The 19,006-nt window shown below is 44.4% G+C and overlaps 1 protein-coding gene across 1 annotated transcript in view; it reads right to left on the bottom strand.

The window, feature by feature from the left end:
* The window catches only part of LOC113407662 (cytoskeleton-associated protein 2-like), a 28,422-nt gene that overhangs the window by 9,205 nt on the left and 211 nt on the right, over nt 1-19,006 (bottom strand). The window contains exons 2-5 of the mRNA XM_026656921.2: nt 13,607-13,673; nt 7,120-7,186; nt 2,894-4,200; nt 523-724 (exon numbers count right to left, since the gene is read on the bottom strand). Coding sequence (XP_026512706.1) covers nt 523-724; nt 2,894-4,200; nt 7,120-7,186; nt 13,607-13,673 — 1,643 coding nt within the window. The remainder of the gene's footprint in view (nt 1-522; nt 725-2,893; nt 4,201-7,119; nt 7,187-13,606; nt 13,674-19,006) is intronic.

Raw genomic sequence — 19,006 nt, 5'->3', positions numbered from 1 at the left:
TGGTAGGAAAGAAACTGGCTCAGTATGGACACTAATACTGCCTCCAAGATCATGGATACTGCAATTTTGCCTTAGATCTGTACTGGCAGTTTGCTCCAACCCAGATGGCTACACCTAATTTAGGTGTCAAAGAGCAAATTGCAATGGTCCTCAGCTTGACTACAGAGGCACTGCAGAATGGGTTTGCTTGATAAGAACTATAAGAACGGCCAGACTGATGGTCCGTCTAGCCCAGTATCCTGTCTTTTGACAGTGGTCAATGCCAGATGCTTCACAGGGAATGAATAGAACAGGGCAACTATCAAGTGATCCATTCCGTTATCCAGTGGCAGCATCTGGCAGGCCAGATCCAAGCAGTAAGGCCACTGAGCACAAAGAATGCTGCATGCTGGGGCAGGCAGTCTTCACAAACCATGCCCCTGTATTACAAGTTAGAGTTGCCTCAAGCTACCTCTGCCTAACAGTCTCCCAAAACACATTAAGAGGAGCAGGTTGTTAAAGCCACTCCTGCTCGGTCCTCACCTTCTCAGCAAGTTCCAGACACTCTGCCAACATGCCATTGATCTTGTCCGTCACGCAGAGCTGCTTTCTCTTCTCCTCCTTCTCCATGCCATTCCAGAAGGACAGGTTCAGCATCTCCTTGGTTGGCTTTTTAGCAGGCAGTGTCATGGGTGGACGTTTATACGATTTCCCTTTGGATGCCAACCACTGCTCCAGTTGCTTCCTATCAAAGGGCAAAGAGATCGTTAGGCCATCAACATCAGATTACCAGTTCTAATCTATCCCATGGGCTACAGCTCTGATTTTTGTTTTAGTCATATGTCGAGTCCACTGCGTTGCTCATAAAGAGCTAATAGATATGACAAACATTCCAAGATCTATTGAAGGCTAGGAAAGAACCCTCTTTTTTAAAATTAAAGAGTCAGTTGCACCTCTTCTTTCCTACTCAATGATATGGTGAGGTCACTGGCGTTTCCAGTCAGACCGTAACTACAGTGCTTGACTGATTTATAAATAAGTTACTACATTTTGAATACAGCCTTCTGCTGATTCAGCATTAAACCAAAGCCATACGCTTCAACACTTGTCCTACGCTATGGGAAATTTCAGAGAACCCGTCTTGCTGCATCTGAACTTACAATCCCCTTCTATCGAAAGTGCATCATTAGCACAATCTCATTGCACTCTCAGGCCCACTGCAAAGTGAAAATGATCCTATTCTAGCAAGTTTCACTTTACTGTTTTTGCTGGGGGTAAGTAGAGGGGAGGGGTAAGATATGCACAGGAGAAAGGGAATTGCAGAAAGGGTAGGAAGAGCTCCAAGTTTAGCAGAGACCAACTTGCCAGATTGATATGAAAGAAGCTACCCAGTGAGTTCCAGAGGCAACACTCTGATGGGAGGAGAAAGGAGCCCAGAGTGCCTCCCTTCCCCTTCTCCTTGAATTTCAAGAGGACCCAGTCTCCATTCTTGACCAGGTACATTTTTGAAGCTCAGACTAGAAGATATGATGACCTGGCAGATTTAGGCCCTACTAATGGCGCAACTCTAAGCAAACCCATCCAGTTTAAAATTATTATATTCAGGACCAAATGTGTTAATTCATAAGATCTTTCAGGTACTTTCAAATACATTAGAAGATTTAGATTCTGTGCTTTCCAATGAGCCCAGACAGCAGCTTGAAATGAGCATGAGAGAGAGTAATTCAATATGCAGCAAAGTTGTGGGGTTTTTCTGGAGGCAAGGAGCAGTGATTTTAGTAAAAGAAAGGGCCCACCACCCAAAATGATTGCTTTTTGAAGCAGCCTGTTTGTGTAGTCTGCAGGACAGAGGGAAAAAATAAGGTCTTTTACCTTTCAAATGTTCTGGTCAGAAACAGGCCAGAGCTTGATTGTAACCTGGATGGTGAGGCAGACTCATGCCTTAGAAATCTCATCTATTTCTCATCCATGTGTTTTTTCAGTCTCTGGACATTAATACCAGTCAGAATGTAGAACACCTCAGTAGCCCAAAACTACTAAAAAGGACAAACTATTACTAACAGAACTTCCAGGTCAATTTAAGAAGATATTCCATCTCCTTTCAGGTTGACATAATCCTGAATAGATCTGGTAAACTATTTTTGAAGGAATAGAACACCTATTGAAATGTTACAGATACCTTGGTGCAGCTTAGCAGCATGTCTACTTGGCACTAGGTAATAAACATTTCACTTCCCCAGACTGGATCTGTCCATATCCCAGACAATAGGTTTACCCTAGCCTGCTTTCAGCAGATGACATCAAACAATGCACTGAATACAATTCAAAGAGCTGCATTTCCTGCATATGTTTTAGATATTGCTTGTTGGATGGGAAATACTGAGCCCTTATCTCTTATTCACAGTGTTGTTTAGAAGGGTACTGACAGAATACTGCAGTTTAATACATATCCAAATTTTGGACGCAATCTGGTGGGAAGCATCCATCTGTGAGGTGGAAGAACACTGGGATCCTGGTGAACAAGTGAACCTCGAACATCTCACTCTGCCTCAGGATGGCTGTATTTAATTTAGCAATAAGCAAGCTTTCCCTTGAAGGGATACTTCCTTCAAGAGGTATCAGTAGCTGAATTAGACACAGCTACTGCACCAGTGGGGTAAGGGAGGAGGTAGAAGCCCAGCCAGGGCATTTGACCCCCTCATGGAGAGGAAGGCAGCAGAAAGGTAAAGCAGAGCCCTTGCCACCACGAGGCAGGAGCTCATCTCCTGTGGGTTGACTCTGAAGAGGCATTACCTCCTGTCTCTCCATGAAGTCAACTTGTCTTGGGGAACGGGTGAGGAAACAGGTTAGCTGCCATGTTCAGGGTTACAGGCAGGAGGGAAAAGAGGAGAGAACCAGAAAGGAAGTTACTTACTTGCGATTCTCAGCAGCTGGAGTCTTGGGATCCTGATTACCCAGAATCTCTTTTACTCTTAACAGCTCTCGCTTGGGTGTTTCTCTCATATTCCTAAGCATGCCAACACTGGCTTGGTCTCTGGACATGCATGTGCTTGCAGTACAGTTTCTGGGGAGAGTGCTTTTGGATTTTGTATCACAAGTCTGAGAAGCTTTCTTCAAGTCTTTAATGCCCTGCTTCCCTTTTGTTGCATTCATTTGCCAGTTGGCTGTGCCACTTGTTTTTGAATTGGGTCTCTCTGACATGGGTTTTGATTTTGCTTTCAGTTCCATCACAGAGGGCCTCTTGGAGACATGAGAATTTATGGGAGACCTTGTCAGTTTCAGATCTTGTCCAGCTCTAACCTGTTGTTTGGACCTTCCAACTTCCAGAGCGCCAGGAGTTTTACATGTTCTTGAGTGCTTCACATATTGCTTTTGTGTGGGCTGTCTTGCAAGACCAAGCATTCCAACTGCCTGTAATTTCACTGTGTTTTGCCTCATAACACTGGGATGTAGACACTGTTTTTCTGCACCTGATTTCTTGGATAGCCGAGTACTAGAAACAGTAAATATCTGGGAAGGAGGCACTGACCCCCGGGCTTTGCTGCTGGGTTTTTGAGGACACATGACTTTACAGCCAGGTGGAGATTTTGCTAGTTTATTCCAAATTAGTTCCTTACTGGTCTGACAGGCAGTAACTCCGTCTTTCAGACCCACATTGTTCCTTGGAGCTGTGCCCAAGGAATGCCTGTGAACCAAACCTCTTTTGCTCTCTGGCTTATTTAAACCAGTCCTAGATTGTACTTTGATGTCCAGTCCAGACTCTGTCCTGTTCTCAGAAGATTCTAGAACGGTTTTACTATGAAGATTTACTTTATCACAGTCTACCATTTCTTGCAAATTCTCAGTTACTGAGTGGTGCTCCCCACACTGGGGATCATTTCCAGTCTGGGTCAACATTACAGCCCTTTGATCTGTGACTGACCCCGGATTTTCAGATTTCACAGTCTCTTGTATTTGATTTAACTGATGACAGGTAGATGATGATGCCATTCTGTTCAGTTGCACACAATGGCTTTTGTTTGGTAGAAGGTTGGCAGGTGGCCCTGTCCTCTTTCCCAGAAGGTTGGGAGGTATACTCTTTGGCCTCTGGGACCCAGGGGCATTTGAGGACCTGTGCTGAAGAGCACGACGTGCACTTCTTGTGTTTTTGACAGCAGGTGCATGATCCTTCGGTATGCATTTGGACACTTTTGAGAGAACATCCTTCTGGGGCTGGACAACCTGAGGAGAGAGAAGATAAACATCAGTCTTAAAAATAAGAGAAATGAACAGAATCGACCACCAGATTCTAAATTAGACCAGGAATTCATACTTCATATACATTTGAGAGATAGAATCAAAAAAAGAAAAAACTAGGACTGGAAGGGACCTCGAGAGGTCATCGAGTCCAGTCCCCTGCCCTCATGGCAGGACCAAATACTGTCTAGACCATCCCTGATAGACATTTATCTAACCTACTCTTAAATATCTCCAGAGATGGAGATTCCACAACCTCCCTAGGCAATTTATTCCAGTGTTTAACCACCCTGACAGTTAGGAACTTTTTCCTAATGTCCAACCTAAACCTCCCTTGCTGCAGTTTAAGCCCATTGCTTCTTGTTCTATCCTTAGAGACTAAGGTGAACAAGTTTTCTCCCTCCTCCTCATGACACCCTTTTAGATACCTGAAAACTGCTATGATGTCCCCCTCTCCGTCTTCTCTTTTCCAAACTAAACAAACCCAATTCTTTCAGCCTTCCTTCATAGGTCATGTTCTCAAGACCTTTAATCATTCTTGTTGCTCTTCTCTGGACCCTCTCCAATTTCTCCACATCTTTCTTGAAATGCGGTGCCCAGTACTGGACACAATACTCCAGTTGAGGCCTAACCAGCGCAGAGTAGAGCGGAAGAATGACTTCTCGTGTCTTGCTCACAACATACCTGTTAATACATCCCAGAATCACGTTTGCTTTTTTTGCAACAGCATCACACTGTTGACTCATATTTAGCTTGTGGTCCACTATAACCCCTAGATCCCTTTCTGCCGTACTCCTTCCTAGACAGTCTCTTCCCATTCTGTATGTGTGAAACTGATTGTTCCTTCCTAAGTGGAGCACTTTGCATTTGTCTTTGTTAAACTTCATCCTGTTTACCTCAGACCATTTCTCCAATTTGTCCAGATCATTTTGAATTATGACCCTGTCCTCCAAAGCAGTTGCAATCCCTCCCAGTTTGGTATCATCTGCAAACTTAATAAGCGTACTTTCTATGCCAATATCTAAGTCGTTAATGAAGATATTGAACAGAGCCGGTCCCAAAACAGACCCCTGTGGAACCGCACTTATTATGCCTTTCCAGCAGGATTGGAAACCATTAATAACAACTCTCTGAGTACGGTTATCCAGCCAGTTATGCACCCACCTTATAGTAGCCCCATCTAAATTGTATTTACCTAGTTTATCGATAAGAATATCATGCGAGACCGTATCAAATGTCTTACTAAAGTCTAGGTATACCACATCCACCGCTTCTCCCTTATCCACAAGACTCGTTATCCTATCAAAGAAAGCTATCAGATTGGTTTGACATGATTTGTTCTTTACAAATCCATGCTGGCTATTCCCTATCACCTTACCACCTTCTTGTTTGCAATCACTTGGGCCCTCTTTCCACACCCATTCTCAATCGCAGAGGCCCTGTGGTAGCTGTCTACATGAAAGAGTAATGGACACAGCTGTCCTGAAGTTTTCAATATCAGAGGCCACATGCATGGACCTCTCCATAAGGTGCATCTTGAGATGAGACTCAACTTTTGAGTGCACTTAGAGAAGTCTGTGATGTGCCCATCTTCTAAGCAAATGAGGCACTGAGTGTGGCAACATCATTAAGAGGCACAAGAGCCTTGCAAACAGGGTAGTTCTTAAAGCTTGGAGATTTATGCATTGTACGAGTATTATCCCAATACATACATGAGCCATTCCAATGGGTACTGCTGACCAAAAGTCTCCATCTCAAGTGCACTAGGCATGCACATACCAACAGCGGAATATATATGTTGACAATCACTCAAAGGAGAACAAAAAACATTTAAAAATAGTAATTGAAGGTGGTTGAGTTTGGTTTGGATGTAGTACACACTTTCAGTTCTGAACTTCTGTGCAGCGTTGCTGCCCTGGTAGACAGCTGGTGTTTCACTCCAGAGATAACTCTATTTTAGTAGTGGATGAAACATCAAGCATATTGGCATGTTTCAAAGTCTGCATTTAATGCTTAGTGACTAGAGGTCTTCAGCATTTTTAATATATTTAGTAAGAAAAGATTTGTATTTAATTGCCTCCTATGCCAAGCTAGCTAGCACTCCATTGACACCAATCTCTTTAGGGCAAGGAACCCATTTTATTGTGTCAGGTTTCAGAGTGGTAGCTGTGTTAGTCTGTATCAGCAAAGACAACCGGGAGTCCTTGTGGCACCTTAGAGACTAACACATTTATTTGGGCATAAGCTTTCGTGGGCTAAAACCCACTTCATCAGATGCATGGAGTGAAAAATACAGTAAGTATATACAGTATATATATTACAGCACATTAAAAGATGGGAGTTGCCTTACCAAGGGGGGGGAGGGGGGGTGTCAGTGCTAACGAGGCCAATTCAATCAAGATGGACGTCACCCCTTCCCAACAGTTGACAAGAAGGTGTGAGTAACAACAGAGGGAAAATTACTTTTTGTAGTGACCCAGCCACTCCCAGTCTTTATTCAGGCCTAATTTGATGGTGTCCAGTTTGCAAATTAATTCCAGTTCTGCAGTTTCTCATTGAAATCTGTTTTTGAAGTTTTTTTTGTTGAAGAATTGCCACTTTTAAGTCTGTTATTGAGTGTCCAGGGAAACTGAAGTGCTCTCCTACTGATTTTTGAATGTTACAATTCTTAATGTCTGATTTGTGTCCATTTATTCTTTTGCATAGAGACTGTCCGGTTTGACCAATGTACATGGCAGAGGGGCATTGCTGGCATATATCACATTGGTAGATGTGCAGGTGAATGAGCCCCTGATGGTGTGGCTCTTATTATGTGTTTCTACAGAGCCCCTAACCATGCCTGGGCTGATTCCAGCATAGAGTACAAAACTAGATCATCATAAGAGAAAGGTCTTTTCTACTTACAGGCCCTGATTTAGAAAGTCGTGGTAACTGTGGATTTGGCTGATTGGTCCGGTCCTTTAAATAGGGTCTATAGAAATCAAACAAAATATCAATGTACCAAACAGGATGTTGAATGAAGGATTAAACATTAGGCAACAATTCAAAAGCAGTTTTAGTGTTAGTAGTTTTTGAGAAGCTTTTTAATAGCAGAAACCAGTTAACTGTGTGACACTGGCAGACCAGGTGCCAGCTTATGCCAGAGCCCCAGGTCAATTCACTTGTGTATTAGTATAGTATAGATCAAAGTGATTGTTAAATGTATGTGTGACACTCTGTACCCTAAAGCAACACCCTGATACTTCCATATTTACCATGGTGATATGATTATGATATGTTTTGTACAAAGCATTCCTTGTAAGGTATCATTTTAAAAGTCTTAATCTGTTGAACATTAATATCCTGTGGAACTGTATGTGTTATCATTGTACGTGGAGTTATGGAGTTTTGCTAGGTGTGTGTTACTGAAAACTGTTGTGAAGTTGGAAACACCCACATCCAGCCTTTCAGGTACAACAATGGAGGAACCAAGTGTGCTAATGGCCCATTAAAGGGAATACATACTCACAAGGACTGTCCCAGGAACCATATACAATGGAGACTTCTCAGAGATAGCACCTATGGAGACTGCTTGCCTCACATCATAGCAAAGCATCTTTCCAGCAAGCTGGAAAAAGCTATAAAAGGGGGAAGTGACATCATCGCTTGTCCTCACTCCCCTCACAACTCAACACCTGGAAACACATCTGTAGAACAAAGACTGAACTGGGGAGGCAGTCCGAGGCTGAAAAGAGGAATCCCACTCCCTGTGTATGAAGGAACTATACCATCAGGGTGAGACAATGCTTGATTTCAATATTTCTGTAGTTAATAAATCTGTTTTATATTTTACTTAAAACAGTGTGTTTTGGCACGAAGTGCTTGGGAAATCTGTTCAGGAACAAGAGCTGGTGCATGTCCTCTCCACACTGAGGGAATGGGTGGACTGGGTTATAAACGTACACTGGTCAGGCTTCTGACCAGGGCAAGACGGTACAGTTCTGGGGTCCTAGACTGGGGAGCTGTGGGGAATTGGCTGGAGCCTCTTTATTGTTGGTTCATGAGTGGTTAGCAAAAGCATTCATGTATCACAACTGGCTGTGTCCCTGCCTATGATTTTTTTTTTTTTTTTTTTAATTGAAGTGAAGATATATTTACCATTGAAATAAACTGACATTGGAAGCCAGGGCATAGGCAGTTGTGAGCCAAATCTAATGCTGCAGCAGCCAGCGTGAATGCTGGACACAAACCACAGGAAAGGCACAGCACTAAAGTCCAGGGCAGTTCTCCCTATTTCTCACGAGGATTGGAACAGCCAAGCACCCATGTGGGGTGCAGGAGGTGCGAACCACAGCAGCCATGCTAAGCCTGGAGGGTTATTCCATTTCCACTCCTGCACGGGGAGCTGCTGTTCGTTTCTCACCCACGGTACCGGCTCTGGCACATGCAGGTCAAGTCCATTTAGGGAAGACGCGCTTGTACAGATTCAGCATCACCATGTCCTGGGATTTCAGCTGCCCATCAAAATAACACTTCATGTGATCATGACTCCCTAGCCGCGGCTCTGTGATGTGTCCTTTGCGGCCCCACTTGGTCCTCAGCTCCACCGGCTTAAACCACAGCACATATTCTCTGTTAAAGAACAGCTGTCTTGCTGAAGATTTTGAAAGGGTGACCACTGAGCACCAGCCGCTTGATGATGTGTTAAGTGCAGAGGTTTGCAGTTTGTGACAGCATCACAGTGTGAGAGGGAGCCCAGGTTGGTAATCCAGAGGGCTCAGCGGTACCCCATTTCCAGGTTGCACCCCGGGAAACCCATCACAGTATGAGAGTGTATTTGGTGTTTAAACTTCATGAGAACTAATGGGACGTTGCTTGCATTGTTTTCACTTATCTGTATCCTGTTCTAACGTAGTAGCAAACATTTACATTGTGTATATCCCTGTAACAAAATAACCCATCAAAGGACAAGGACACCTTGTGAAATGCAGAAGAAGAACTTTAACAAAAAAGTACTAATTTCAAAGCAAGTGGTCATTGTGTGAGATGACTGAGGTCAAAGACCTAAAATACATTCCTCGCTCTCTGTCAAAGGAAAAGCCCATGTGGGTACTGACACTGTCAGCTTGTTTTCTGTGAGAAGAAGCTATAAGTATGGATTCAAGGAAAGATCCTTCATCTCTGGATTGTTTGAACTATTACAGGGAAGTGTACCAGATGCAAAGCAGAAATCCCCAGAAACAATCTGATTACCCCGAAAAGACATTTGGGAAACTGGCAATTTATTACATCACTGCCACCATTTGGAATTACAAACTGTGACTTATCTGTCCATATATTTTACCTGCTTTAACCTCTCAATAACTCTTATTTCCTTTTCTTAGCTAATAAAACGTAGTTTACTATAGAATTGACTACCAGCGTTGTCTTGGGTGTATGATATAGAGTACCAGTTGATTTAGGGTAAGTGACTAATCTCTTGGGACTGGAAGCAACCTAAATGTGATGTAATTTTTGGTGTAAATAACCATTTTATCACAAAGTCCAATATTGTCTGGGTGGCAAGATACACTGGAGAGTTCAAGGCCTGGTCTACACTTGCAAGTTTTTGCGCTAAAAGTCAGCTTTTTGTGCTGAAACAACAGTGGTATCCACACTGACAAGTCACTTTTTGCGCCAAAACTTCTTAGTTGCAGCTCTGTAATAAAACCACCCTGACAATAGTCATAAGGCTTTTTGCGCCGAGGCTTTAATACTGTAGTGCCAGTATGAACGCCTTGATTGCTTTTATCACTGCAATTGGCCTCCGGAAGAGTCCCACAATACCTGCAGTGACCACTTTACTCATTGTTTTGAACTCAGCAGCCCTGCAGGCATGCGTCCCTCCCCTTTCAAAGTTCCTTTCTGATGTTCTGACAGCCTGGGCTGCTGTGCTGCTCTGAGACAAGTAAATCATTAATGAGGAATGCTCCTGCTATCTCCCACAATAGGAACAGAGGCAGGCAGGCGGGCACATGTGTGTGTGACAGTGAGAGAGAGGGTGCTGTGCAGAACCATGGAGGGAGGTGGGGGCCAAGGTTGGGGTCTCCCCCTCCCCGTGTCTCAGGACTGGTTACTTCCGGTGGCTGTTTGAATTTGAGACAGCATGCCGACACTGTCCCCCAACACACACTGTGTCTCCTCCCCGCCCCCCACACTCGCTGTCACACACTCTCCCCACCACACTTCAGTTGAAAAGCAGCTGGCAATGGGATTGAGAAACCTACATCATGCGAGGCTGTACCTGCCCCACGAGGCATTGCAAACCCTTCCCAAAGCACCCTACGGCCAGTTGCATAGTGGGATAGCTACCACAGCTGCTCCAGCGACACAAGGAGCTAGTGTGGACACGTAACAGTGCTTTTAATTAAAGCACTTTAATAAAAGTGGTATAACTTTTGGCGCAAAAACTTGCCAATGTAGACATACTGTAAGGCCTGGGTGTGGAACCTCCAGTCCCCTACTTAATTTCATCTGGCCCGCAGCAAGTCTCGGTGCTGCTGGCTGGAAGCCCTGAGCCTCGGTGTCCCCCCACGGGGCTGGAACTGTGAGCGCTGGCTCGCCCCACTGCGGGGGGAAGCTAAGATGCCAGGCCTGTCGGGCAACTGTCCCTGCGGTCCCTTCTAGGCGCAGGGGTGATCAGGGAAGCTCTGAGTCCATGTCACCTACCCCCGCCCACACCATATAGAGCCGCCTGACCACATCATGGCCGCTTCCAGGAGTGGTGCGGGGCTAGGGCAGGGAGGGGAGCCCACTGCGCTGCCACCTGAGGTAAGCGGCGCCCAGGCGGAGCCCACACCCCTCACCCCCTCCTGCACCTCAAGCCACTCCCAGAGAATGCACCCCCACCCTGAACCTCCTGCCCCAGCCCTGAGCCCCCTCCCAGACCCCAACCCCTCCCAGAGCCTGCACCCCAATCCCCTACCCCAGCCCGCTCCCTGAACCCCTAATTTCTGGCCCCACCCTGGAGTCTAGGGGGAAGCCCTGAGGGCCCCGCCCCCCCAACGGGTCTGTGTGTGGCCCACGACTGATTTTTCTGTGGGTCGGTGGCTCCCAATAGAAAAAAGGTTCCCCACTCCTGCTCTAAGGGGACTGTTTGTGACTCCATAATAAGACTCGTATAGTGATCCAGGAGTTCACAGTTGTTACTGGCTTGGTGAAATCTAATTATAGAACACACCACCAGTCGGGAGCCACTCCAGACAGCATGACAAACTGCAGTGCAATATTAATAAAGATTAGCAGCTCAACAGGAATTTCTATAGAGATTAAGTTTTGCTTAGTAAGGTGCTCAGATACTACTTGGATGGTGAGAAACAAGGGCCTAGATAGAGAATATATATCTGATCATAACTGTGCACTGACTAAGTGACTGAAAGATTATGGATTTTCTCCCCTCCCTACTAAGCTGTATTTCTGATCTTTAGAAACCGCCAAGCCATGTAGCCCTCTTGAGGCCCTGCACTACCACAGGCAACATATGGATTCAATCTGGTCATTATTTGAAGGGCAGGGAGCCAGTTTTCTAACCCTGGCTCCCAGCCCTTATTCCCCATCACCCCACAAACATATATGAAGTGTTTTTGTTTTGTTTTTTTAAAAAGAGGGCTCGCCTTTGCCATAGTATTAGTACTTGTCAACTGAATATTAGGTCAGAATTAAAGAGTCAAGATCAGAAAGTCTCTAATGCCTCTCCTCTATCACCTCACACTATCTGAGCTATTTGCTTCCTCTCCTTGGGAGCATGACTTCAAATTTATTAGCACCAAATCTCCCCATATCACCTGCAAATTCCCCTGCTCTATTCTGCTCCCCTATATTTTTACTACCTCTCTAATGTTGGCATCAGCCACAAAATGCAATCATTGTGCAATTTACAAACTTTGTCATAAACAGATAGTTAAGGGTTAATGCCTCTTTTACCTGTAAAGGGTTAAGAAGTTCACCTAGCCTAGCTGACACCTGACCAGAGGAACCAATGGGAGGACAAGATGGTTCAAAGGGAAGGAGGAAAGTTCCCTTTGTCTGAGGAGTTTCACTTTGGACCGGAGTGGGAAAGCTCCAGAATTCAGCCTCTTATTAAGTAGTGAGTATTAGTGAAGGAAATAAATAGGTTTATGTTTATTTCTTTGTAACCTGTCTTGTGCAATTAGAGGAATTGTCAAATTGGGTATTTTGGGTATTTTTTGTGTGTAACTAAGGGTTTGCCCAGGGGAACATCCTCTGTGTTTGGAATCTGTTGTCTGTGAGAGTAGCTGGTATGCTACTCTCTCCCAGAAGGTTTTCTTTTACCTTTCTTTTCTTTAATTAAAAGCCTTTTTCTTAATACCTGATTGATTTTTCCTTGTTTTGAGATCCAAGGGGGTTGGATCTGGATCCACCAGGAGTTGGTGGGAGAAAGGGGGGGGAGGGGGGATGGTTAATTTCTCCTTGTTCTAAGATCCAAGGGGTTGGATCTGTATTCACCAGGGAATTGGTGAAGAGTCTCCCAAGGCTACCCAGGGAAGGGAATTAGCACTTTGGGAGTGGTGGCAGCAGACCAGATCTAAGCTGGTAGTTAAGCTTAGAAGTTTCATGCAGGCCCCCACATTTGTACCCTAAAGTTCAGAGTGGGGAAGCAGCCTTGACAGCTCCCCTATATTTTTACTACCTCTCTAATGTTGGCATCAGCCACAAAATGCAATCATTGTGCAATTTACAAACTTCAATTAAAGACAGACAAAGCACTGACACAGAATATACTTTAAAGTCAACTAGAAATCTAGTCAATTAAAAAAAAAGTTAATTAAGAACAATTTCAGGTTCGACATTTGCTCCCACCCACACAAATCCATCTGCCAATTTGTGGCTTTGCAACCTCATTTTTTAAAAATGAAATGTTTTTCTGTGAGAGGCCCCCACAGAAACAAGGGAAACTGACCAAGGCCTCTGTCCTCCAATAGGATTTCCTTGAGCATAAGAGTCTGTCCTCAGAAATCCTGCTCCAAGATTGGGGCCTAACTGACAATGCATAAGATTTTTTTGTCAAATACACAGGGTGATTAATTTTTCAGTTACAGTAATCTTAGGTCTAACTATAGTCAACATATTCTGACCAGTGTAATTTGAGTCAACTATATCCCTTTAATTGGACAAAAAGACACAAAAAATACCCGAAGAGGCTATAACTAAGAAGAGATGATTCTGTTTTGTGACAGCAACTCTGTGGGGACCACAACTTGAGAATCAGGATACTAAAATATGTTCCTCTTGTCATTATAGGGGCAGCTAAGCACAGGGAAACAAAAATTCTCAGCTAATCATTAACTGAGAATTCTGAAGTTAAGTATTAGCAAGCAAGACAGGATTCAATTAGAAATTTGTTCAAACTCACTTTGTATTTGGACATTTCAGCTTTCCTTTGATTGCTAAATACTCCTGAAGCTTCTTCTGCCGCTCTTCTGCAACGAGATCACAGTAAAGTACAATATACATTTTAAAAAAAAAATCATAGGACTTAATATTTCTAACATATTAATGAGAGTGGCTGATTTGTTTTAATTCACATTTAAATTATTTTACCCTAAAACAAATCTCTTGGGCTCCCTTCTCTGCTGACTGCACTAGGTGACACTATTCCTAGAAATGTGTCACTGGAATCGATGCATCATAAAACTAGTTCATGTTTGTGGTGTTAATATTAAAGATAACATCTGAAAGTAAGACTTGAGTTCTAGAAGACATAAAGCAAGGTCTCATCTTTCATATGAAGGTTTGTTTTGTTTGGGGTGATTTTGGGAGTACAGGGCAGGATGGTGCTGTGCTGAATCTTTCAAAGGTTGAACTAAAAAGGAGAACTGAGGCTATGGCTACACTACGGACCTTACAGAGGCAAAGGTCTGCGGTGTAGCAGCTCTAATTAAACCACCCCCAATGAGTGGCAGTAGCTATGTCGGCAGGAGACACCCTCCCTCCAACGTAGCGCTGTCCATCCCAACGCTTTTGTCGGTGAAACTTATGTCAGCCAGGGGGGTGGTTTTTTTCATACCCCTGACCAACAAAATTTTGCCAACGAAAGTGCTAGTGTAGACAAAGCCTAACATGACGTTTGCTGCCATCACATAGTTCATTCTGCTTGTGTGTTATACCCCTTGCCGCATCTTATGTCTGTCCTATCTATTTAGATTGTAAGCTTTTGGGGGCAGAAACCATCTATGACTGTTTGTACAGTGCCTAGCACAATGAGGTTGGCCCCTAGGCACTAGCATAATAAACATGTTAAATAAAATGAGTTAATAAAGATGCTTTCCCCCCCCAAAGCGAGTGATGTTTCCCTCTGGTGTTATCCAGACCAGTGATCTGCTAGGTCACTCCAATCCTTGACTCGGGGAGCCAGTCTTACCCTGCTCTGCTGTGAGAACCCCCACTCCTAGGCTGTTCACGCACAGCCTCTGGCATGCAAGCTGCTGCCTGAATTGTGCAACCGAATGACACTAGCCAATATCCCTGGTCCCAGACACAACCCTAGGAACTTCTGTCTTGCAGTGTCCAGTTATGCCCCATGGACGCTGCAAGCTTATATGAGTTCATCAATTTAACAAAGAAATTGATATGTACCAGGCTTGTTATCCCAAAGGGAGTCTCTAACACACTTCAAACCAAATGTACTGCTTCAGGTAGAACAAACAAATAAATTTATTAACTATGAAAGACTGACTTATAATCATTTAAAATCTAAGCATAACAAGTCAGATTTGGTCAAATGAAATAAAAGCAAAACGCATTCTAAGCTGATCTTAACACTTCCAGTACCCTTACAAACTTAGATGCTTCTCACCACAGCCTGGCTAGTTGCCCTTCAGCCAGGCTCTCCTCTTTGATCAGTGCTTCAGTTGTTTTGTGTGGTGTCTGTACATGTAGGTGGGAGAGAGAGAAAGCATGGCAAATGTCTCTCCCTTTTATCATGTCCTTTCTTCCCTCTTGGCTTTGCCCCCATCCCTTCAGAGTCAGGTGAGCATTACCGCATCACAGTCCCAAACTGACCAAAGGAAGGGGGGGGGGGGTGACTCACTCAAGAGTCCAACAGATCCTTTTGTTGCTGCCTAGACCAGCGTCCTTTGTTCCTGTGTGGCTGGGCTGGGTTTGTCCCATACATGCCCTGATGAGGTGTGAACTGTCTCTCTGCTCTTGGAGAGTTTTTGCCCGTGCTTATTTTAAGCCATGAAGACACATTTTCATCCTCATAACTATATACATGAGATTATAACCTATAACATTACTATCACAACAATTACTGTAACATCACTATAACAATGCTCCGTGCATCATGAGCCTTCCGAAGACACCCGACATGACAAACTTTGCATTAGATACCGCACAATCATTTTACAAGGATGAACATGGGGGTGCTTGGTGTTACCCCAAGGTACAAAGCATCACAGTGAGTCTTGCCTAAAATTTCTTCTCCCTCAGTTATTTAATTTTCGTCTTCTTAAGTCACTAGCTCTCTAGTAACCAAGAGTCCTCTACTAAAAATGGGCTAGACAAGACCTGATATGTCTAACATTAAAAAGACAACCAGAAAAAATATACAACTCCTAACCTTTATTTATACAAACTAACCAAAAAGAGCACAATTTTCTCTTCTTTGTAGGCTAACGCTTAATTTCAAACTCTTTAGACAAACCTCAGTGAGGACTATTGAACTACAAAGAATACTTCACTAGCCCTGATATAATTTCAACCTTTTCCCTAGTACTTACACAGATTAACACCTTGATCTCAATGTAGCTCACCCCAAGATTTCAACTCCACCATCTAGCACATTAAAAGAATACACTGCCTTGTACGCACTGGATTTTTAGAACTGTTTAAATCCTAGTCAAGACAAACTCTATGGTTTGGTCTAGATTAGGATTTGGAAGGTGTTAGCTCCCATGTAATACGCTAGCCTCAACCACTGACACACTGGTCCCCAAACAGCCCTACACTTCTCATCACCCACACAGATCTCCTTGGTTTTCCTGACACCTTGCACCAAATGAAGAGAGATCGTCAGAAACTTGCACATTGATAGAGGAAAACAAAGGCTGAGAAAGTTTGGAACAAAGACTTTCTTCCAGCCTATACAAGCAATATTTCAGGCAAAGAGAACCTTCCTATCAGTCTCCACTCAAGCGGCCAAATCTCACCCCAAGGAGCTATCCAGGGTGGCAACCACTTCATAACAGAACCCAGCACCAAGCTCTGCAAAGAATTACCATCGTACCTCACTGAAAAGATCAAACATATTTGGGAAGGCTTCTCTGGATCCACCCTGCCTATACTTGCTAACAAACAGCTCACCTGTATTCCCGAGTTCAGTACATTCACTCATTAAGTAATACAAGACTCCATCAGGGTGTCCAGATCCAAGACCTGTGAATTTGCCCCACACCCTTCCTGGCTAGCAAAAAGGAGCCATGAGCAACTGGTGTCATTCATGACCAAAATAGCCAATGCTTTATTTAGGAAAAGAAGTTCTCTTCCTCCTCCTCTCACTCACACTTACTAGCCTGACCAACAGAAGCAACCCAGATAACCCCTTCAAAATCCTAGGCCTAGTCTATACCTAAAACTAAGTTGACCTAGCTAAATTGTTCAGGGTTGTGAAAAATTTCACACCCTGTGCGACCTTGTTAGGTCAACTTAACCTACTATTGCCTCTCAAATGGGTGGATTTACTACAGTGACAGAAAACCCCCTTCCGTCACTCTAGTAAGTGTCTATGCTACAGCTGTGCTGCTGTAGTGTAGACATACCCCTACTCTAGATCAGGCCTATGAAATTCTAGAACAAAGGCTTGCAGCCTGGGAGCTATGAACATGTGTCATGGAGTCATAACCACCTTGCTCTTCCCATGTTGCTAATGGGAACAAGAGTTGAGAACCACTGCTCTAGTAACGCATAAGTTCTGTCTTCACTAGACTTTTTGTCTCTTGACTTAAGGTAGTTAACACATTTGTAAAAGCTACGGTGGACGCTCCCCAAATGAAATGTAGAGATGTGGCTCTCCAGTATGCTCTGAAACTCTGCACATGGAAAGTAAGGGCGCCTTGTCTACACTTGAAATGCAACAGCAGCACAGCCACGGCACTGCAACCGCACCATTGTAGTGCTTCAGTGTAGAGACTACCTACGTCGATGGGAGAGGTTCCCCCATTGGTGTGGGTAATCCAGCTCTATAAGAGGTGGTCTACACCATCTAGCACTATCTACACAGAAACTTGGGTCAGCTTAACTACATCGTTCATGGTGCGGATTTTTAACACCCCTCAGCGATGTAGCTGGGACAATCTAATTTTCTAGTGTAGACCAGCCCAAGGATGTTGGTCGTTGAAGTATATAGCTATTTCCATTTGTATTACCATATTGCCTAGGAACCCCCAGTATCCTGTTGTGCCAAGTGCTGTACAAATAGAACTAAAAAGATAATCCCTGACCCAAAGAATTTACAACCTACGATAAGACTAGAGACAACAGGTGATACAGACAGACAGATGGGGCAAAACACAAGGAAACAGAGACGCCCTTAATTTGAGCCCCATAAAATAAAGAGGCAACACCATTCTGGAAAGAATGCCCTAGTGCAGCAGTTTGGGTGCCTGACTGTGAATATAGGGGAAGGTATTACAGTCCCGCACAGCACACACAAATGCTTTTATTGCAAAAAAACAAAAAACAACAACAACAGTTTAGTGCTCAGGCCTTTGGCATAAAGAGAATTCAAGGCAGAAACAGAATGAGGCATTAGACTAGAGCAGTGGTTCTCAACCAGGGGTACGTGTACCCAATGGGGATACATTGAGGTCCTCTAGGGAGTACATCAACTCATCTAGCTATTAGCTTAGTTTTACAACAGGCTTCATAAAAAACACTAGCAAAGTCAGTACAAACTAGGGATGTAAGTAACGTGTAAAAACAGTAACCGTGTAACCGATTAAAATTCTGTGAGTTACATGGTTAAGTTTACCCAGGGAACTAGGCGTCCCAGCTGCTAGCCCCATGCCAGGGGTCCGTAGCCCGGAGAGACCCCGGGCGCACCAGGATGCAGGGCAGCAGCAGGGCTGGCAGCCCAGAGGGACCCTGGGCAGGTGGGGCCAGCAGCCCCAAGCAACCAGAGTTTAACCATTAACAGAAACCAATAAGCATCAAACTTATCAGTTAACCTCCTACATCCCTAGTACAAACCAAAATTTCATATAGATAATGTCTTATTCATATTGCTCTATATTCTATACACTGAAAAGTAAAATATTTATATTCCAATTGATTTATTTTATAATTATATGGTAAAAATGAGAAAGTCAGCAATTTTTCAGTAACAGTGTGGCTGTGACAGCTTTATATTTTTTGTGTGATTTTGTAAACAAGTAGTTTTTAAGTGAGGTAAAATTTGGGGGTACACAAGACAAATCAAACTTCGGAAAGGGGTACAGTAGTGTGCTGCAGCATCTCCTATACCAGGGGTCTCAAACACACGGCCCACAGGGTTATTTTCTGTGGCCCGCGAGCTCCTCGCGGCCCCCCTGCCCTCCCCCAGTGTTTACCTAGAGCGGCTCCGGCCCGATGCGCAACGGGGGCAGGGCAGGCTTCCTGCCTCCCTCATCCCCCACATTTCGGCAGCTTCCCAGCGCAGGGGCAGGGCGGGCAGGGAATCTGCCCTGCCCCGGGTCGGGCCGGAGCCCGCCCCCTGAACGCCTCCTGCAGGCGAACCCCCTGCCCTGAGCCCCCTGCCGCACCCCTCCTGCACCCC

The sequence above is a fragment of the Terrapene carolina genome, unplaced genomic scaffold, assembly GCF_002925995.2.
Source record: "Terrapene carolina triunguis isolate 2854851 unplaced genomic scaffold, T_m_triunguis-2.0 Scaffold51, whole genome shotgun sequence".
NCBI lineage: Eukaryota > Metazoa > Chordata > Testudines > Emydidae > Terrapene > Terrapene triunguis.
The sequence above is the reverse complement of the archived record's forward strand: the minus strand, read 5'-3'. Positions and strand labels throughout refer to the sequence as shown.